General features: G+C 38.9%; 1 protein-coding gene across 4 annotated transcripts in view; it reads right to left on the minus strand.

Moving 5' to 3' along the window:
* The window catches only part of GALNT11 (polypeptide N-acetylgalactosaminyltransferase 11), a 54,137-nt gene that overhangs the window by 24,560 nt on the left and 6,154 nt on the right, over positions 1 to 23,423 (minus strand). For all 4 annotated transcript variants that reach the window (XM_049799113.1, XM_049799115.1, XM_049799112.1 and 1 more), the window contains 4 exons: positions 12,365 to 12,697; positions 8,406 to 8,529; positions 6,281 to 6,447; positions 1,239 to 1,364 (listed from right to left, as the gene is read on the minus strand). In XM_049799113.1, the coding sequence (XP_049655070.1) occupies positions 1,239 to 1,364; positions 6,281 to 6,447; positions 8,406 to 8,529; positions 12,365 to 12,659 (712 nt within the window). In that variant the 5' untranslated portion in view covers positions 12,660 to 12,697. The remainder of the gene's footprint in view (positions 1 to 1,238; positions 1,365 to 6,280; positions 6,448 to 8,405; positions 8,530 to 12,364; positions 12,698 to 23,423) is intronic.

Here is a 23,423-nt window from a genome sequence, read left to right on the forward strand (position 1 = left end):
AAAGTGCAAGCACAATTTTCTCTCTGGATTATGCCATTACAATGCTAATGAGTAAACACCAATTAAGGGACTTGATCTGCCACTCAAAATTATTTGAGAAAGTAGCACATACTTTCTCAGATGCCAAAGAATTTAACTGGAAGCATCTTATGGTAAAAGGCACACAGTGTACATAAAGCACCAAACATTGTTTATCCCAAATAACACTCACTGAAACAACAGAAAAGCTTGTATGAGAAACATTACAATCAGACTGGCGAATTAGAAACCAGATTAGACTGTACCTTAATAAGAAGCAGACTGCCATTTTAGAGCACCAGTTTTCCCATGAAACATGCAGAAAATATTCTGTGACCACAATACCTAGCACAGATGGAGATGTTCCTGAGACAACATTCTTTCAGGGCAGGAATAGGGAAAATTCTATATTGCCTCACTAAATTTTGTTAAATGCTGGTTTTGTTTTACTATCTCACTGACCCACCCTAAAATATTAACTCATTTTATCGAAAGCAAGCCTCCACAGGACAAATAAAAAAAATTACAAATCAACAGTTCAGACAAGGTTTAAAAGACACTCAAATTTAGCTCCGAATTTGTGAAGTCATTGTTTGGGTGACTTGAAAAAACACCTTCCCCCTCCTACATGGCATAGATTTCCTAAAGTTAATTACAAGCTATAAAAACAGTGAATTTATTATATCTACTCTATATTTACATATAAGTGAGTACCAAATCCTCCTTGCTTCCTTCTCACTGAGAAACAGAAAAACCCCAGGTGAGGACTAATTCAATAAAGCTATGAGGAAATACTGGAGAAAGCTTTATAAAGATCATGGTCAACTGCATGACGTAAACATTTAAATACACAGATAATGTTAGTTAAGGTCTCCAATTATCATAATACAGGTATCACTGAAGACACTTTGTGTAGCTGTTGCGACATAAGTTAATATAACAGCCAAAGATCAATGCAATTAACTCATTTCAAAGTCACTAATATTCTGAAACAATTGCTAAAATGTCTCTCACCTAAGATAACACTATTCCAAAGCTTTCTTCCCCTGCGCTAAGTTGTGTAGCTTAGAACATGGCATGACATGCACAGCCCTTACAGCGGGCTAAAGCAATCACAGGTCAAACGTTCCACATCTGAAAGAGCTGCACTACAGAAAGAGAAGTCATCCAATTAACATACAGTCAAAGTATGCAAGGAAAAGAGAAAGAAGAAAGTATACCTGTGGCATGAGAGGCTCCAATCATCCTTCCTCGAATCAAGCCTTCCCGCTTCTCATTTCTTACCAATTTTGTGGGTTTAGGAAGCTGAGTTTTAACATATTCACTCAAATCTTTCTTCAAGTCAGCTGAGAAAAAGAAAACACAAATTCAACTACAGGATGGAAATTGTGAAAGTTCTGCTTAAAGTCCCAAGATGTTCAACTCAAAAAGGCCCAAAAATTTCATCAAAAAGCTACCTCAACACAGCACAGCTTCAGACCAAGAGTATCAAAAGGACAGTCAGTCGTCCCACATCCTACACCTGCACTCCAATTCTGGTGGCCTTTTTTTATTGTTTTATTCACACATTTTCCTATTATCTGCTTCACTTTTTCCTGCTGCACTGTGGAAATCCACATGGACAAAGCAGGTACATAGCCTGCATTTAGGAGAGAGATAGATCATATGACTGGGTGTCCTGGTTTCAGCTGGGATAGAGTTAACTGTCTTCCTAGTAGCTGGTACAGTGCTATGTTTTGAGTTCAGCATGTGAAGAATGTTGATAACACTGATGTTTTCAGTTGTTGCTCAGTAGTGTTTAGACTAAAGTCAAGGATTTTTCAGCTTCTCATGCCCAGCCAGGGCACAAGAAGTTGGCACAGGACACAGCCAGGGCACCTGGCACAAACTGGCCAACGGTGTATTCCATACCATGGGACGTCCCATCTAGTTTAGGAACTGGGAAGTGGGGGGGGCAGGGAATCGCCGCTCGGGGACTGGCGGGGTGTTGGTCGGCGGGTGGTGAGCAATTGCCCTGTGCATCATTTGTACATTCCAATCCTTTTATTGCTGTTGTCATTTTATTAGCGTTATCATTATTAGTTTCTTCTTTTCTGTTCTATTAAACCGTTCTTATCTCAACCCAGGAGTTTTACTTTTTCTTCCATTTCCTCCCCCATCCCACTGGATGGGGGGGAGTGAGTGAGCGGCTGCATGGTGCTTAGTTGCTGGCTGGGGTTAAACCACAACACTGGGCTTGCCATGGGTTGCAGTCCTGATAGAAAGCACTTCCTTGTATCTTCCCAACTAACTTTTTATGCACTGCCACTGTCTCAGGTTTTATACTTAGCCTTGGTTTCCTGAATAGACTGTATTATTACCTTTTTGTTCGGTTTGCAAAACCTTTAGTACAATATGACTCAATTTAACTGGAACTACTATACTCTATGCTAAAAGGAATTACTGCTGCTAAAAAAAAAGAAATAAAATAAAAGGCACTTCCAAAGACATTTCCAAATTCTTCTCATGGTGACTGTCATTTACCCCACAAGTAATGAAAGCCCTTTCACACAGGCAAGTGATTTAAATTACTATGTTCCATATGCTAAAACAAATGTTAACATCTTTAAAAAGAAGCATGAAGACACCTTTCATTATCTGTACCTGCTTAGCTGATACAACAGCAGATACCAAGTACAACTCACTCACAGGTGGTTGCTTTTCCACAATTCAAAAGGATCAAAGACACTGCTGGCAAGCATGTGCTTTTGAAGGAGAACAAAGTTCACTGAGGTCTATAGGCACTACTGTAACTTAAGTTACATCGATGGCAGTTTTAAGAGTAACAATACTTTTTTCACCCAAGAACAGTGGTTTCTAACATTAAAGTAGGACCACTGAAGAGAAGATGGACACATGAAGACTGAAGTAATGGAAAAACACAAGTTAATAAGCTTATGGAGAAAATAAAGAGGAATATAAAATGAGGAAGAAAACCAAAAAGCCAGCTGAGACTATAGAGAACCTTGGTCTAGAGAGGCAGACAGACTGTCAACAGCAGATATACTGGAATAAATATTATTATGATGATGATGAATGTCAGTTCAAACATTAAAGTTGCTGTTAACAGGATTAAATGCCAAAGGAATACATGTGGAAGCCAGAGCTGTAACCTTCAAGAGGTACAAGAACTTTCAGACAGGAAGACTGAAAAGGAGATTCCCAGAAGCAACTCCAAATGTTAAGATCTCAGCCTTTGCACTGCAAGGAGGCACCACAGATAAAGAATGAGAAAGTACCTCATAGCAAATGTGGTGCTAGAGAATATTCTAGGACAAAGAAAAGTCTGTGGAGAGATGCAGACAGGATTCGTCTGGGTCACAGGCATTCTCTCCTCTGGTCTTGACTGTGACATCATATGCCAGAGACAATAGGAAAGATTTTTTTGCAGAAAGTCTCCTAGAAAGTTGATGAAATGAAGTAATCTCTAGGATGCTATCCAAATGAGATACCCAAATAAGCAGGACAGAAGAATTTGCAAACCTAAAATAAACTAGTGCTTGAATCATTCTTCACCTGATGTATCATAGCAAGGGAAAGACAGTGTACAACTACAGAAAACAAAGGGCTAGCATGAAGCAGAAAAGGTCAGCTATCAAACTCAGCACTTATGGCAGATAAGGTTGCATGAAAAGGACATACAATACAAGAGGAAATAGTTTTGCATGTGCAATGGCATGTGCAAACTTCTGAAGACAGCGGAAGGAAAAAAATAAAGGTCAAGTCCATACTGATACCTAAACTAAACCCACAACACGGGCTTGAGCAGCAGAACCTAAGAGCCAGTAGTACCTAATGGCTGACATGGTCTCAAGAGTACAGTTTTGGCCTGGACAAACCAGTATTCTGCTGGAAACTGTGCCCAGCCATTGCCTGGGACTGAACATATCATGGACCATTCTCAATAGGCAGTTTGGTCTCAGACACCTTTTGGGGTTTTTGTTGTTGATGGGTTTTTGTGTGCCAGCTCCATGACCACTGGAAAGAGCGATTTCTTCTGACATAACTCAGAAAATTGCTTCAATACATCCTGCTTGAGAAATTTTGCTCCAAGGACTGAATTGCTCCCTTTCAGCCAGTAGACAGTCTCCAAAAATTACTTTAGCCATTATCTTGCTCCAAATCTATGTGACAAAGGCTCCTCCAAACAAGAGAAATCTGGGATGGGAGTCAGGGGTGTTATTATTTCAAAATACTGAGTTGCAGACAATTTGCTTCTTTTCTGTTCTTCAGTCTCCTCTTCTGAGTAGAAGAATGCCTCCAGTAACAGCCTTCAACATATCCTCTATGCTGTTCCATAACAGGTAAAGCCTAAATCAGGGAGAAAAGAGTTGTACTAGAAAAAGAAATCCTGCCTTGCAGCAAAGGGAAAGAAAAATATAACAGTGGACTCTGCTGAGTCATGGAAATGCCTACATAGCTAGTAAGACTGTTGATGATTGAGTGTAAGAAGTTTTTTTGAGGCAACACTAGATGCAAAGGCCCAAGCTTTGCACAACAGCAATGATGTGCAGCACAGCTCCTACGTTTAAAGCTGAAGAAATAAGCAGAATTTAATCTAAGAGGCCATTTCAGGAAGTATGTAAGGTAGGGAAAATGAATTTTAAAAAAATAAAATCAGAGAGTCATAGAGATTAAGCAATTTGCCCAAGCTCACGAGATCCATGGCAGAGCCAAAGTCTTTGTCCATCTCCTCAGTCATCAAACCAGCTTTGCCTTTCTTTAGCTGTAAAATTCCACCTGTTAAAATTAAGCAGCAGTGCAATCATCAAGAGCAGTAATTCTCTGTATAAACAATATCTCCTCCCATGTTCAGCTTCAAAACACGTTAATTTGAAGTCAGAAAAGCAGAAGTAGCTACTTGAATGTTTTGAACCTAATTTGGCCTTCAAATAGCAACAGACCAGACAAGCGATGGTATTACTGCCTACACACGGGCATTAACCAAATGCATTACCATATTCAAAAGAATGAGTTTTCAACTAAGCTTAGTTCTGAATATGAAGGTTATGAAACTTTAAAACAACAAATTGCTCAAGAGACTTTGCAACGAAGAGCGCATATTGCTTCCAAAACACAAAACAACAAAACAAGCTTTTAAATATTACACATTCTTATCAGCAAGGAATAGAGTGTTTGATCTTTGTTCTCTCCTGTATCTTAACACTTCATCTGACCTCAGAGAAATGAACTAGCTGCATAACAAGAGAATTTCATTCTATATTATACATAACTAATCAGTCTCTTAAAGCAAGTGAGACCTTAACCCAGCAACTAAATGATGAGACCAAATGTGTACTAAAAAAAATATAATCTAAAAATCATTTTAAAAATGCAAGAAGTTGTGGACCTTATACGTACGGAGGCAAGCAGGGAACTTGCACAGTCCTGCTGGCAGGTGCTGCTACACTAACACATTCCTCAACAGGCATTTTGCTTTTGAAGTGCCAAAATGCTTGAATTGCTTGTCTGTCTTTACCTTGTCCATCATTCGAGAGAAAAATGCAGAAGCATCAATCTTTCAACAACAGTAAAGCAGTTCTGCAAGGTCTACCCCTCCACGGCCCCTCCCAGACTGAGGGAGCAGAGGCTGCTCCACCAAAAGCCAGGGACAGCTACTCCTAGGGTGGCCACAAGAGGCTGTGAGAGAGCCACGCAGAGCCCTCCCAGCAAAGGCTGAGTTCCATCCCAGCACCTACCAGTCTGAAATGCTAAGCAAGTACAAAAAACTGACGCACTGCTTCCATAGTGCCACATCAACTTATTTGCAAGACCGCAGCTGAGACTATGTGCATTCAGTTCCTTTCAGATGCATTCAAAGTGAGTATTGGCCCACAAACTTTACGGAAAGATCAGTGTAATCTGCTCTGAGCACCAGAGCAGCCAAGCAAGTTAATGTTAAAAACAGCTGAACTATAAAGAACAGCTTAATCACCCCCTCTGCAAATACACATTCCTCATTATTACCTTCAAAGCCTGTTTTTAATTGTTAAAGGCTGTATGATACAAAGCTCATCAGTGTCAAAGGGGATGTCATCTTGGGCTTCTCAGAACATCATGCATCTTTACTGGCTGGCACTTTTTGGAGATGGACTGCAGTACAAACCAGTTCTGCATCATGTCTTCCATGTTTTTATTATGACCAGTCAATAAAGCACAGGAAGAGATAGGAAGGTCAAGAAATGTAAGCACTGACCACAATATTATTGAAAGGTTCTCTCACCCAATTCACTGTTGTCATCCACCAAAATAATTTCATGAAGAAGGTGTGCAGGAGTGCGATCCAGGACACTATGTACCGTGCGAAGCAGGGCAGAAAGCGCTTCATTGTAGAAACAGATAATAACACTGGCAGATGGCAGATCGGAAGGATAAGACTTCTCCCTACATCTGCAAACAGAAATATAGTAGTTATCACTATTTTCAGTGGGATTTCCATAGGACTAGGTCACTACTGAAACTTCATAAATAACAAGTAAACATTAAATGTGTAGGAAGGACCCCTAACTTGAAGATAAAGAGCCCAGGTGCGTAACATCGACAGTAGGACTCAGCATAGTTACTCTCCACATAATACAGACTTATAATTAACACTGCTGCTTGTTAGAAAACAGAGGATATGATGGATTGGGGTGGGAGTGAGACTCATAGATCCCCAAGACATAAACAAGAAAAAAAACCAAGGGCTTTTTTCAGCTGTCAAAACACTGTCTAGTACCCTCCAGTAGCTCAGACATGTACAGGAATGGCAAATATGACATGAGGCCTACAAAACACCCACAACTTTATTGGCCAGCTGCTGGAGACTAGGTTGGATTTCCCAACATAGCTCCAATGGTGCTAAACACCTATTTAAACAACCAAGGTTGGGATTCAGCCTGCAGATGAAGACACTTATGTCTAGTCACTGCTGTCAGTGGAGTATAGATAGTGTTCAGCTCACCCTAAGGCTGGCAAGTGCATTTTGTCAGCTGATGAGCTCTGCATGCTCCATTAACTGCATTGACTGGATCTCTGCTAATTATAATAAAAGCAGAGACAACTGACTAACATGCAGCTATCTAGGTTTAAGCACCTTAATCTGCAAGCTGAATCCCACTCAAACCAGAACATCATTCTTTCTTTCTCCTTATTTTCAAAATTTGTCCATACTTCTAAAAACGCACAGTATCACAGATTAATGCCATTTGAAGATCCAATAAAAACAATAAACTATAAATGAAAACCCAGAAGCGTACAAGAAAAATCTTCATTAACTTGGAATGAACTTAGCTCTTGGGAGAGGCTTTTCAGCAAGTACAATTCATTACATCTTACCCACACCAGAAAAAAAAACACTAGAAAAACAGATGCAGGTTTATTTTTAAATTCAGTGGGGTTTGTTGTTGTTGTTACAGTGGTGGGTTTTTTTCCCCCCTATATGGATCAGACAAATTATAGAAAAAAAAATCTGCTTTTTTAATAGAAAGTGTTCAGAGCAGTGCAATCCAGATACCAAGCAAGGACTTTAACTGAGAAACAGAGAGCCTTTGCCATCAGTCATTGTTCTATCTTATCCTCTGTAGGCTTAAAAAAATGTGAAATAGTACATAAGGTGAAAGTCTGTCATTAACTTGGGCACTGGAACATTTAATGTCCATTTTTCAAAGGTACCAAAAAGAATTATAGCATCTCTTCTGGTAGTTACAGTACTGAGTATCTCAAAATGAAGCTTCAAAAAACTAAAAACATTGTAGCATGCTTTAAGCAGCTGACTACACAGCTAGCATGATGAAAGAGACATAGGACATGTAATCTTAGCATTGCTGGAAAGAAAGTTTGATTCCTAGCTCTTTTTCACATTGACTTTTATTTAAAGTATTATTATTTTGGAATCTTGTTTCTATCAAAATAGCTGTCTGCCAATCCTACTACTCACAAAAATTAAATTAATGTCATAAAAGTTTGAATAAGTGTACAACTAATCTGGTTCTTCATTAAGCATACTTAAAGTGAATTAAGAATCAGGAAAAAAACTTTGCTTTCAGGGAGTAGCAGTCTTTCTTTTTGCATGGAGCCTGGTTTCTGTGGGGCTTTACCTCACATACCTCCTCCAGTCAGCAAAGAATTACATCTCCAGAAACAATATTCAGTCAAAAAAGACAGAAGAGACCAAAGAAAAAAATCCTAACCTCAAGCACTCCTGTTTAAACAGATGAAAATGCACCTTCAGCAACACAGGAGGCTGAAAGAGTATCTAACAGAAATGTAATACCAAAAATGTTAAATACTACTTCAGGTATAACATGAGTAACAAGTCCTTGAGCACATGAAATTATACCATGTTCTCTCCAAAAATCAGTACGTACTTTGCATCTCTTGTATCGGGCACCTCCCTGTGGTACCCCAGCCGATTACTGATAAGCATATTGAAAGCATGCTTCTGATAGCCCAAGTCTCTCACTTCCTGATCTTCTTCATTAAAAATCATTCCTGCAAAAAAAACATGCCAAGATCAGTTAAGAGGCTCAAAAATATCCTTTGGAAACAATCAAGGATTGAAACGTATGCTTTGATCTCCCCTAAAACCCACTGTGTTCTTCAAAAATCCCTCTGGTTTTGCGAAGTGTCTTTTAGTGCAACTATTTTTGTTACCCCTCACAAACAGGTAGTACTCATGAGTAGCTCTTGCAGCTATAATAAAATGGAATCATTCTCTAAAGACCGATGGTTCCATTGTGTTTATTGCCTTACCAGATACACTCCCTTCACTTAAATGCCCTCTAATTCTTAGCACCACATAAAAACCAACATCACACAAGAAACGCAGGATAGACTTTGGCACACACTGCATCAGCACCTACCCATACAGATGAAGGGTCTGTAATAGGATTTTTGAGAGAGAAAATACATTTACAATAGTAGAAAAACCCTCACAATAGCAACTCCAAATTCATGCATTTTTCTCAAGTCTGCAGTCACATAAAAATAGCTATGAAAAACCTGTGAACTTCTTGTTTGTATCACCTGGGACTTTGACAGCAAGTGAAATAGCGACAGAGCTAGCTGTTTATTGATTATTTAGCAGAAGCATCAACTGTTGCTGCGCATGGCAGAGGCAGCAATTGCTGGTATAAATAAATACGCTGCTAGAGGCCACGGCTGAAATCCTCAATTGCATCCTGCCTCCCTTGACTCAGTGCCACAGATTTCTCTGAGCCATAAATCACTAGTGTGAACAAAGTATTACGGTGCTTCACTCAACACTTCTACAGAAAAACAGGAGGGAGAGGAGGGAATTAGTAGCCACCACTTGTGTCTGCTAGGCACTTCTGCAACAATTCAGGTAGCACAGCAATGACTTCTTCTTGTCTCTGTTCAACTGGCTGCACAGAATTAGATGCGTATGTCCCCTCTGGCTATTATCAACCTACAGTGGCAATTTCACTGAAATTTCAGTACAAGAAGGAAGCAAGGATCATGTAATTTATGTCCTTCCACCCTGCCCATTATCTCTATATGGTTCAAAATCTGCAGAAAATAAACAAGTGGGTTCCTCATTCACATGCTACCATACATCTAGAATAATATGTTTCACAAAATCGTAGACTAATTTGGGTTGGAAAGGACATTTGGTCTAATACCCTGCTCAGAGCAGGCTCAACTATATCAAAGTTGCTCAAAACTTGTCAGGTTAAGTCCTGAAAGCTTCCAGTATCTCCAAGGACAGAGATTCTACAACCTCTTCATGTCCCTGTTCAAGGATTTAACCATCACTGCACTGAAATTTTTTTTCCTCTTATCTAATAGAAATCTCCTCCTTGCTTTAATTTTTTTAACATAACCCCATGCACCTCTGGAAAGAGTCTGGGTCCATCTTCCCTACAGCCTCCCATTAAGTTGCTGTTGACAGCAATAAAATCTCACCCCTCAGCCTTCTCTCTAAGGCAGAATAAACCCAATCCTCTCAGTCTTTCTTCATACTCGTGTTCGCCAGTTTTTAACAGCTATGCAAAAGCCAGCTGAGCTCAAGCCCAGAGAAAATCAGATGGGTTAAAAAACAGAAGAAAAGGTCATTTAAAAAGTTTTGAAACTTTCTTCCTTTTCAAACAAGTAGTTGGCCTTCAGAGAACAGCTATGTCACTACCAGTTGTGTTTCAGCAAAGTCTACCTACAGGTGTAAGATGACCTTCTAGATGGAATTCTGTGCATCCACATTCCCACTATTTATGTTGCCCACCCTGTCACTTTTAGTCTTGATTACAGCAATGGCAATGCAGCTGCACTCTCAACAGCAGATGCCCTAACAATTGCACAGGACCAAGTGGAAAGTGCTGGGTAGTGGTTATCTGGAAAAGATGTGGCTACACCCACACAGTGTGTCTTGTGGTGACTGACGCTATCATGCTTATGGATGAGTGCTCCCACTGTGGATAAGTTGCATCACAGGGACAGGTATGAAGTCTGTTCACAGTGGCAGTGCCACTCTTCTGGCACCAGTGGTCTAAAGCAGTAAGTCAGTACTCCTCTGAACCACCTGCATTTCCAAAGTAAGGTTTCCAGCTTGTCAATTCAGACACCCAGCTCCATCATTCTTTAATACTCAGTGCCACAGTAACACTATGGTACTGTGTCAACATAAAACATTTTCTTTATACAAAGCACAAGCTTAAGAACCACATACCAAAAGTTTCATTCTACAATCCTTCTATAGCCAACCACTAACTACTTTTTTTCTGTTCTTCTGAATATAGACAAGAAGGAATCCTAATATTTTTAAAACATTCTCATGAAGAACAATATCCAAAATGCATCCAAAAGGCCTGAAAGATTTCAGTCCAAACAGCGGATAAAAGCCCTTGGAAAATAAGGGCTTTGAAATCGAAACATCAGTTTAGGCTTTACTTTAGCAGTGTTATGTGGCTCTCCCAGATTAAAAAATAAAAAGATAGATCGTCCTACCAGATGACAGTTTGGTTTTGGCTATCATATGCCAAACTTCTTTTCATATTTTTTTTTTGCTTTGTGTGTTTATCACTGCCGTACCCTAGACAGACAGGAAGCCCTTTCCTGTGGCACCTGATCTAATTCTAACAGAGAGCCAGCTGTCTCCTGATGATTCATGTAGAATTTAATCCTGGCACTACAATTCCCCTTGGCTTTCACCAACCAAACCAGTCATTTGGTTTGAAGATCAAGCAACTTCTTAGTTAAAAAGGTCCGATTTCTTTCCTGGCCAGTACTGAATAGTTGGAAAGAAATGGCCACCTCTGGACTGGCCTTCACCTCAGTTGGCTTTTATGCTTTTTGCAGTAAACCGATAAACATTTGTAATGCCACAGGGCAACGTGAATTGGCATTTTTTCCCTACATATTCACACAGATCTAATGATCAACTTGGAAACTGAAGTTTGGTAAAGTTCTATAAACTCTTGAAGCTGGTGATCCAGCATTCATCCAAAGTGACAACAAAGGACTTCAATCAGATATGAGTATTAAACTCCTGGCTATAAAGGGTACTATGCCGTAATTCCCAAAGCAGCAGACACTGATACCACAAGACTCCACATCTGCTTCCAGACTTAAAGCAAGTTTGCAGGCCAGTATGCAACATGCGTCAGTTTGCGTATCTGAACGCAACAGCAAACACTAAGCAGTTAAATATACAAAGCATTTTAGTCTGGAAGGCAAGTTTGGAAGACAAACTGAAATCATCTCATTGATGAAATATGCTCCAACAAAACACACAGGCCTTTGTTGGTACAAAGTAAGCAGGATTTGGCCCTAACCACCATCATCTCAGTAAATCTTTCACCATAATTTGTCCCACACACATTTTTTGTGGATTATTTCATACTCCAAGGATATTCTCCAAATCAATGGGTCTTCTTTATTGTGCATTGTTATCAAGCTATTTCTAATTACTGCATATGAGTAGAGTTTCTCTGTGGCTAATAAAAGTTCATGTGTTTGAGCCCAGGCAACACAGGAGTAAGATATTAAACAAGCATACACTGAACCTTCCAAAAGCAAGAACTACATGAAAGGTAGATACCTTGCTGTAATTCAGTCCTCCTCATTAGCACTTACAGAGCACAACTGTAAATGTGAGGAGACATATTTTGGATTAAACACAATAGAATAAATTTCAAGTAATTTCTAATGAAGGGAGCCACTAGTACCACCTGCATTTCAACAAACAAAATGACTTCATTACACTATCTTCCCTGCAATCCTTTAAAAAACAAGGAAACAAACCAACCAGCCTAAACATCTCATTTCTTTTACTGTTTTAATAATTTTGTCACAAGCACTGAAAACCGCTTACCCATTTCAGGAGAGAATTCTACCTCCCCCTTAAGTGGGTCCTGGACATGATTTCCAAGAGGATTTCCTATCTTACTCTCTTTCTGTTGCAATTCAGGTATATGAACAGGCCCCCGTGTAAAACGGGGGTAGAATTTTTTTGGAAATGGCCTCTGAGGTTCCAGCCCCTTGACGGGCACATTCTTGAAGGATTGGTTCTCTTCACTGAAGTTGAAATAAACAAAGAGCAGAAGTGTCCAGGTCACGGATGTGAAAAGGCACCCATAGCAGAAATAGCGAAGTGTGACACTTCCCATTGTAGACTTAGCATCGTTGAGGACCCATTCTCAATTACCTGAAAGAGAGTGAAAACACATAATTTGAGAGTGCTTGCCTGTTACCTCATCAGGTCTATACATTAGGAAATGCATTCTGTAGGTTGCTCTTCCATTAAATGATTTTTGAAACTTGAACTTTAAGCACAGACCTTAAGAATGAAATCCTTTTTCACTTTCCTATTAAAAAAAACAACCATGACCAGTTTGCACATTCTATGTACTGCTTTAAAACATGAAGCGAACAATCACTAAGAGCCCAGTGACACATTACAATGAAAGGTAAAAATGACTAGTTTTTCCTCATAATAGTTATATAAATATCTCTCTTCCACAACAGTACATTCCTTGCATGCCTGCATTCATTTAAACATATCACTATTTAACTAAATATACTGCACACAGGGAATTGATTCTTCACAGAATCACAGAACGGTTGAGGTTGGAAGGGACCTCAGGAGGTCATCCCTGTCCAACCCTCTTGCTCAAGCAGGGCCACCTTGAGCCAGTTGTCCAAGAGTACATCCAGACATGTCCATTTTTGTAGTTCAGTTCCTTTCCTGTCCTAAAGCACAGAACAAGAGAACACAGACTCAAAAAAGCTACATAGTTCAGTCCTCCTTGTCCCAAATTTAAAAACAGCCATCATGAGCACCCCAGAAATTACAGAAATCATGGGGTGCAATTTAACAACACATTGCACCTTGACAGTCACATTTACAGACACTCTTCTCTGCAGAAACAAACACATATGGGATAGGGAAAGAGCAAAAAGCTCCAAGGTAATTTATTGGGTTCCTGCAGGCCTCTGCAGATTCCAGAAGAGCTTCCATACTCCCTGGAGAAGATGCCCACCTAGAGCTGGAAGGAAGTACCCATCCACTAACACAATTTCCCCAAGCTATATTGAAAATTACTATCATAAGCAAATCCCTGAAGTAAAGCATATGAAGCTGGCGATAACATTTTATTTATGGCCCAGGAGAATCAGGTAAACTTTCTGGAGCTGCTCAAATCCAAAAAAGGCTCCAAAAAAAAAAAAAACCAAAACCCACAAACCCTCAAAACTATACAGCTCAGTTCCCAAAACTGAGAAAAACACTAACTCAAGCAATTAGATTTCTCTCATCATTATCTAACCACAACAAATTCTTTGCATAGTAACAAAAATTCAAGAAACCATTTAATCACCTTTTAATTAGCAAAATATTTGTTTTAAGAAAATAAAGTTGGGGTAGGAGTCAAGGGTTTATGCTGATGCATTTTTCAGACTTCTCAAAAAGTCGGAAACTACCAGAAGTCTTCAGGTCAGCCTGGCAAAGAACAAACCACAACAACATTTGTGAGTACAAACAGGTTATTCCTTTCTCAATATGGAAAACTACTAAACAGCGGTAGAAGGAATTCATCATCCCAAAGAAACCTATAAAGATCCCACTTATTTTGGCAATGTAATTTTGAGTCCTAAGTGACTTGCATCCAAAAAAGAATACACGTCAAAATTCAAGCTCACATTTCCCAGACTGCAGCAGGTTATTGTCTCCCTTCCAAAATAAAATATCCACGAAGTAAAATAAAGCAAAAAAAAAAAAAAAAAAAAAAAAAAGCAGAAACCTCCTCAAAAATAATTTACTTGTTGTTCTTATCATGTCAAACTCTCTCTTCTGCGGGGCAACAACCTACGCAGCGGTTAAGTACAAGGAGCTTAAAAAGGTCTTAAACAGGGTTTAAACCTCATACTGACCCTGTGCATACAGATGAATCGCATGTTTTATGAAACAGGCTCTTTCTCTAACACTGTCACACAGAAATCTTGCTGCTTAACTGTAGAGCCACGGAATTAAGCAACAAATGCTCTGGGGCAGAAATTATTCAACACCCCTTCATTCTAGCTAGCAGAATGGGTTTACCAGTTGGAGAAGTACAGATTGCCAATCCCCAATGCCTTATTCCCTGTGCTAACAGTGGTCAATGATCATACCAACATGAATCTAGGCTCAGAAAAAGCACATGAGGCTGCAAAGGAGCAAGATTAGATAAACACTTATATCCTCTCATTATAATAATTCTTCCTGCCAGACAGTCTGCAGACAATTAATACTTATCCATAAAATAAGATCTGGGTGCTTGCCAGCTTTTTTTTTTTTTTTTTTTTTTGCACAGCCACAAGGAGGTCACCTGTTGTAAGACTTGTCAAAACCTAATATACTGCTCCTCAAAACCTGTTAGAGCTGTTTTCCATTCATTATGGTAACACAGATGCACAATCCTAACATCACAGCACATGCACTTACATTGTGGAATAGAACTGTTCCAGTAAGATAAAAATTACTATAACAGAGAAGGAACCTTTTCATTTCAGAGCTGTTAAAGGACACATCTACACTGCAGCTTGCACAGGAAAACCACAGATAATCCTTGCTATCTCAGGTAACAGCAGGAAGACAGGCACACAGAGCAGAATTCATCATGGACTAAATATTTCCCCAGCTTGTTGCATCCCTTTTACAGCTCAGAGCTCCACCTTGCTGCTGTGGCACTTCTAGCCAAACTAAAGGAAGTTTGCTGTGACAGACATCAGGCATACTCACATTAAAGAAGAAGAGATAAATTAGTAATCACCAGAGTGAAAAGATTGCTGTATATCCCTTCCATCTCCAGAAAGCCCTCTGACCAGGCTGAAAGCACACACTTGGTTACTGTTACACAGGCAACAATGCAAACCTGGGCATGATATTATTTCCACATGCTCCTTGCTAAAGCAGAACTGCTTCACCTTCCTTTTCACTCCTTCACTGCTCTGCAGTTTTGTAGAAGGATACAAAGGTTGAAATACTACATTTAAATCAAATGACAGAACCTCCACAATGCAGAAAACTAGGCCCTTTCAGTAGCTTGCTATTCAACCAAGACACTTCGTAATACATTTGGCAGGAAAATACAGGCTCACTATTTACTTTCTTTAAGCACCAAATGTTTTGTTAGATGCTTAATTTTGAAGGCAGAATGGAAAAAATTCAAACCCTGCCTATGAAAAGCACATTGAGGCTTATTAGTTTACTTTATTCACCAACACATATGCATTTACACAACCACTGTTCTATGGTTTCAACCACTTCTACCGTTTAAGCAGCCACAGAAGTCATAATATGCGTCAGAGCTGCACACTCCAGTTTCAGACAGTTTTAGTTTGACCATGACTTCTTACAGATATGTTACAGCAAAGAGGCTGCAGTAGGTTTTCAAGACCTAAGCAACATCAGTCCTGCTTGGGACCAGCCCTGAGGAACCAGGAGAACCTTCCCAGACCTATACTTTTATGTATACAAAGTACAATCACATTAATACATCTCTGCCTCTCCTCAATATACCAGGAAACAAGTATCCCTTCACTCATTTCAGGACACAATGAAAAAAATAACCACTTTGAAACATGCTGGAGAGAGGCAGGAGAGAATACTTCAGCCGATCACAAGAACCCAGGAGGAAACACTCAGTTCAGAGGCAGCCACTTGGCCCTCGATTCTTCCCTCACCCATCTCCCTATCCACGACTTTCTTCTGCAAGCCATCTAGACACAGTGAATAAAAGCCTTACCCCATCCAGACTCTTTTGCTTTCCAGTTCTGTGAAGTCTTCTAAGATACACGCTTTGCCAATTTACCCAACAACTGTCTGTGACTGCCTATGCATGGTTACAATACCCTGATGATCATCTTAAACACTCATCCTCTCTGTTGGTTTCTCCAAGCAGGATTTTGAAACTTACACAAAGACAAACCATTTTTTTTTCCTTTTTTTCTCACCTTTTTTTTTTTTTTCTTAAATGGAGACAAGCTGTTCCTGAATACAGGATCTTTCTCAGCCCTGATACATGCTGCATGAGAAAAACAGGTTATATATATTTTTAACTGAACAGTCCTAAAGCTCTGCTAATGCAAGCAGAGCTAGCAGGTTTGAACAGTTAGATAGAAACAACTTAAATCAAAAAAAGCAGAATTGCATTATCCAGATAATAATGTCAATGGGCTCATAATTTTCACCTATGCAATAAATACCATAACACTGAGTCCAGTCACCAATAAATTGCTATTTGTACAGTATAGTTAAAACACATTTCTATTTATTTATTCAAATGCAAACAAAAATACTAATTGCCATTAAAAAACCCACCCATGATTTAAACATATCAAGAATTGTTTCACAATACAGTTCCTCATAGATTTTACTAGTAAATGAGACTAGGCTTGAAGGGTCTATCATATTTCTCCTCTTCATTTCCAAAAAGCAACAAAGCTGCCAAAAGTAAGTTTCCAAAATACCTCAAACAATTCTCTTTCCCAAAAACTCATGTCATAAAGAACATCCAGAAAGAACTGAAGACATTTCCTCTTCCTTGGCAATATAGGAGCTTTCACAGCAAATAATAAATGATAACAGCTTTAAGTTTTTAACAAGCATTCATTCACATACACAAGATACTAGCAATACATGGAGTTTATGGCTGTTTGCGTTGGTATACGTAGGAATCCAAAGATACTTCAACATGACAAACAAATCATTCAAGCTGGCAGCATCTCCTACATCAGGAAATTGCTATCCATTTTGGAGGCATCTGGGGTGACCAAGAAAGGAAAAAATTTATCTTAGAAGCTGCCCCCATCAGCATCAGCTCAGAAGAGACCAAGACTGAAAGGCACAGTATTCTGAGAATTTCTAACCAAATATTCTACCTTTCAGTCTCTCTCTTGTTGCTCTGTTTTGACTGTCGTATATTTATTGCCTGATAGTTTTTAGACTTGAAACTTGGCAAAACCTTGGAACTGAGTTTGCAGACCCACATGCCAGAAATGCCAAGAGTAAAATATTCCTCTCTAATTTCCATGAATTCCAGTAGAGAAGTCTCAGTTCCTTGCAGAAGTAGTAAATCATTGATATTTTTTTTTTCAGAGAACTATGAAAGTTAAACATTAGTAACTTAGTAAAAGTCTCCGAAAGTCAATCAATTGCAAAGCTGAAAAAAAACCTCCAGGAGCCTACTCACCAGGCTTGAGCTTCAGTAATTACTGTGCAATAATGCTTTCCATGTTGCACCATCTTCTTGTAGCACCCTTACAACACCAGCATGACATTAATTTCATACATCAAGCCCAGTAACATTTACATTAATTTAATAACTGGCCCAACAATGATACAACTCTGTTCCCCCAGACAGCCGGGGAGAATTTGTTACTTGTAACCTGTGCAGCAATAACACTGGCCCAATGTGTTAGCCTTCAATAGCTTTAATGAAAAAAAAAATGCCAACCACATTTCACGATATTTTGGCTTAAAGAGCAAAAGTAGCTACCAGCTCTATGACCTGCCACTGCTTAAACACTGACATCTGTTTGGATTAACCTCACAGTTTAGTAAACACACCGTATGACTAGATATTTCATGACTGTGCCAAAACTCATGTTTGTTAGAGGTCAAAGAGAGATATTTGAAATAGGAGTAAGAATTATTTGAGAAAACCTTAAAGTCTGCTTGTAGTTTTTCCAAGAACAGTTTTTCTTCTAAAAAAAAAAAAAAAAAAAATGAGGACAGAAACACAACTCATACCACCCAGATTTCCTGCAAGACTGCCTGTGTATTTTGGACCTATATTAAGGCAAGGAACAGATGTGTATAATCTTCATTTTTAAAGAGAATTCTAGTAAAAAAATCATTAAACTAATTTTATCTTTCTACAGAGTGTTTGGATAATTTGCTGCATGACTTCCGACAGATGCTTTTAATTTTTACTTTGTTATTTATTTTTTGGGGGAAAATGCAAGAAGATAAAGCAACACTACTTACAAATGCAATTTTGCTCTTTTAATAGCCTTAACTCTTTATATATTTCTTGGCCTCCAAGATGTTATGGCTACCATTGCTCCTCTTCCAAAACAAGCATCAGCATGAACAGGCTTTGCTATTTTCTTGTTGAATCACTAGCAAATAACAGAATTAACAGTACAATGAACAGAGGCCAGATTAGGAAGAAGTAGTACTCCAATAATACACTAATCTCACAAACAGAGATGCCATTCACAGTAGCTTTTGCACTTCCATGATAATTAGTTTTTTCCAGGCATCCTTAAGTTAATAGACTGGCAAGATGAAAAAGGGACACCTTAGGCAGCTTTTGTTTCAGACTCCAACACACATCACTAGGAGCAACATGCATTGAACAGACATTCAGAACAAAAGCCAGAGATATTTCCAAATAAAAGCTTAGTGTTTCACGTGCTCCAGAATCCAAGAGCCAACCCAATTTAAGTTCTTACAACAAAAAACCTCCTATTGGATTTTTTTAGCACTAAATTGGATCTACCTGCCAGTTTGTTTTTAATTAAAACCAATCATTAATTTTTGACCTTACAGAAGGGTTGAGTCATTGTACTTTATGAATTAAGTGGCTATTTTTGACACAAGACAGGCAGGTAACTACTCATGTAAAGACTGGTTGGGCCTACAGGAACCTACCTCGTGCCATTCAGCAAGGACAAAAGCTAAGTCCTCCACCTGGGACAGACAAACTCCCTGGCCGCTGACACAGCCTGGGGAACAGCTCTGCAGAGAAGGACCTGGGAGGTCTGGCTATACAGGAGCCAGCAGCACGCCCTTGCAGCAATGACAGCTGACGGCGTACGGGCTTATCAATAGGAGCACAGCCAGGTGACTGAGGGATGCAATTACACCACCCCACGCAGCAGTCATAAGACCACAGGCACAGTACTGTACCCAGTTTGGGATTTCCCAGTACAAGACAGCCATCAGTAAACTGGAGCAAGTTCAGCAGAAGGCCATCAAGATGCTCATGGGCTGGAACACTTGCCCTGTGAGGAGAAGCTGAGGACGCTGGGCTTCTTCAGCCTGCAGAAGAGACGGCTTTGAGGGGGGGGGACCCAATAGCAGCCCACCGCTACCTACAGGGATGTTATCAAGAAAACAGAACCAGGCTATTTAGTGAGGTGCAAGGTGGGAGAATGAAAGAGTTAAAAAAGACTAATGTAACTCCAGTCACAGCAACCCTCATTCACAGAAATAGACTGTGGACCACAGGCTGTCCTCTTGCATAAGATCACTGTTCCCATTCATTTTAATGAGATGACACACTAAGATCTATTTTTAATTAGCCTCTGTAAGTCACTTCTAAATGCAACTTTAAAAGCTTTGAGAGCCAACAGTTTAGTCATTTCAGCACAGCTATACAAGTCCATGTCATACCACCTAAAATAAATCCTCCTGGAATGAATACAAAATTTTGATCAACACTTTACAGATAAATAATCTTAAAATACCAGTAAAATTCATCATACTTTATAGATAAAGAAAGGCACATAGACAGACTAGTTGCATGAATTGCTGAAGACCTAAGAACCTATAATATAAGTATACCAAGTCTGAAAAGCAGAAAGTGTTTTAGGAAAAATTTAAAAATTCATCTTCTTTATGTCTTTAGGTTCTCATCCCTCACTATTTTACCACTGTCAAATGACTCACTTATATACTCATTTGTTATTTCAGTTTTTGGACCTTAACCAGAGATGTCTAAATATTGCATACTATCATTTTTAAATCTGTGGACTATATATTGAAACGCCTCCTCTAGGAACATAACTTTGCTTATGAAGCTTTTATAGAATTTCTCAACTCCAGTTAAAAAAGCTTTACTTAGCGGGCTGCCATACCAGAGTGAATGCAAACACTTTAGCATTTTTGTAATAAAAATGTGAAGTTCCTTCTTTACCCACCTGCATTTCAAATGCTCCCTTAAAGAAATTTTAAAGTATCTTCTGCAGTAATATCTTTCACTTCTTTGTCAACAACAAAACATACTACTTTTTTTTTTCTTACTGATAAAGGATACCTTTCTCCCCCCCCAAGGAGTGAGAATATTTCACAAGGGCTCTCATTTAAGGACACAATTTTAATGGAAAAAAGCAATTGCAAGTTTTGGAAAGAAAAAGTTTCCTAAGAATCAGGATCTCAAGTTAACAAACAACAGAAAAGAATACCAGTTTTAGTTACAACCAGTGGTACAAGATTGCATCAAGAAAAGTAACAGTCTGATTAGGGAAAGCAAGTACACTTGGATTAGAAACATGAGCTTACCAAAATCCTAGTGCTTAATACTAAGTGAGTGCTATACAGTAGACAATTTCCATGCTGCTGCAGTGTCCTCATAAACTGCCCTCCACCCTGCCCCCCCCCCCCCAAAAAAAAAAAACAAAAAAAAAAAAAAAACAAAAACCAACCTACTGGTTTCCCAAAGCACAGTTACATGCATGGAATTTTCTTACCTATCCCCCTAACAAATGCTGCACCATAGGGCTGCTCAGCTGGATGTTACTTTAAGCCATCTGGCATATAAATACATGTCATGCCATTCATGAAGTCCTAAAAATACTTTCTTCCTTTTTGTTGCTAATAAACACTTTCTTCCAATTGAAACAGTGAGATTTTCTTTTCATTAGCAAAACCAGCTCTCAAGGAAGCCAGAATTTTCATGTATTGTCTCCAAAGAAAGACGCATGCATTTTGTAATACAGCCCTTCCTTCTTCACATACAGCTTAGAAAACAGCAAGATTAAAAAACCCACACTGACAACTTCTTTTTCAATACACCTCTCTCACATTGAAGATCCATGTATCTAAACATTAGTTTAACAACCCTCCAGCACTATATACAAAAGCAAAATGTAAGAGAGCTTACAAGGTCAACTACACACAAGTAAGCTGCTTAATACCTTTTCTAAATGTTTAAAATCTGCTTAGCTGTCCTTTGCATTTTATGTCTGCAAAGCTCACCAAAATAAGAGTAAAAATACAGATGCATGCAAAATAATTTGATACAACACACTTCTACATGAACAGCTGAACAGAAGAACACTCACCTTTTTCCAGAAAAGTCGGCACTACAGAAGCAGTGCAAGGTTACATAGTGAAAACACATTTACTGCAATAGCAGTCAAATCCAGTTGGTGTCTTCATTCTCAGTGAACAATAAAATGTTGAGCCTGAAACTTAACGCTTTGCTGCGGAGTACTGCTCCCAAGTCCTAACTAGGAATGGGGTAACAAACACAAGCTTCTCTATGACAACAAGCTAATTTGGATGTGTCTTAGGACGTGAATGCTGCAAGGTTATTTCTCATTTGACTGCATATACTGCCCCAAGAGCACCAACCTATTTTTCTGTGTTTACGGGTTTTTTTCATAGCTCTTCTACCTCCCCCCCCCCCCCCCCCCAGCTGATGCATGATACATATGGATCCATGGATATGGCAGCATAAACAAGACTGGTCATTTTACTGCCACTCACTAGAGAAGCATAATCAATCAGTGTATTTCTGAGGCATTCCTCATCATAATATCAATGCATTAGACCACAGTAATGCTAGAGAAAACGATCATTAAGTTGTATACAAAATTAAAGTTTAGAAATTCCTTTACTCCTCATTTTCCAAATCACTAGTTATTTTATAAAATTGCCACATTTTGACTGACGTTTTCTAGGTATGCTTTCTGTTCATTCTAAGAAATTTTCATCAAAAGTGCTTTGGGCATTTTTCCAGTCTTTTACAAGCAAAGTGAAAACACATTTTCCAATTCTGAAAAATAAATAAATAAATAAATAAATCAGACTTTATTTGTACAGCCCTCCTGCCAAAAAAGCTGGCAGCAAATTTGGCAACAAAACAGACCTCACTGAAGTACTTTTGAGTGGGACAGTAAAAACTGGGGTTGACCAGTCTCAATTTTAATCCTGTGGCTACTGACCACGGACACTGCATTTTGCACAAGTTTTTTCTGCAAATCCCAGTTCTGCAGTTAGCCCCAAGCAGACATCTATCATCTACCTGTGCAAAACTCAATACTGAAATGAACAGCTGTATACAAAAAAAATAAACAAGACATTTGCAAACTCAGACTAGAAACTTCAAAAGACTATACTTGAACATGTATAAAACGCCAAACTGCTGCAATTAAGTTACTACTAGTACTACAGAATTGGGAAATGTCTTCATGAGAATGGTTACATTGCATCTTATCCTACAGCATCAGGTTACAGAATTCTTAGACCTCCAAGCTTACTCCCCACAAATCACACAAGTCTACTTCATTTCTCTTTTTCTGCAGGGTTTTTCTTTCCAATATGCAGAAACTTACATAAAAGTTCATTAAAAGTGCCATGTTTGGATAGCAAACACGTCACATTCAATGATAGTCAGATGTCAGAAATCACCACAGTTAAGATAGCCCTAGCCTGTCAGCTACTCACTGTAGCACTGCAGTCTGCCCTTGGAACTTAGTTTGGTTAGCCCAGGATCAAACACCTTTATGGAGCCCAAGTAACTAATATTAGCATACATGGACATTATTGTTTGGGGGGTTTTTTTTTAAAAAAAAAAAAAGAAAAAGATTAAATGTAGCACCAGAACTGTGAGTGAGGTTAAAACAAGTTAGAGTTTAAATCCTCAAATTGCCTCTGATAGGAAAATATTTAACTCATTCTAAACTGCTCAGAGTTCTTAACTCTTGTTACATTTCACCACACTATTAAGAGATGACACTATCTTAGAGATTTCCTCAATACATCATGTCCTAACTGAGTTCTCCTGGGTGGACGGCCATTGTTAAAAAAAAAAGCAGAACTGAAAGAAATACTAAAAGTAGGCGTTGAATTGAATTCAATGTCCATTTGTATTTCTCATGTC

The sequence above is a fragment of the Accipiter gentilis genome, chromosome 4 (genome assembly GCF_929443795.1).
Source record: "Accipiter gentilis chromosome 4, bAccGen1.1, whole genome shotgun sequence".
Taxonomy (NCBI): Eukaryota; Metazoa; Chordata; class Aves; order Accipitriformes; family Accipitridae; genus Astur; species Astur gentilis.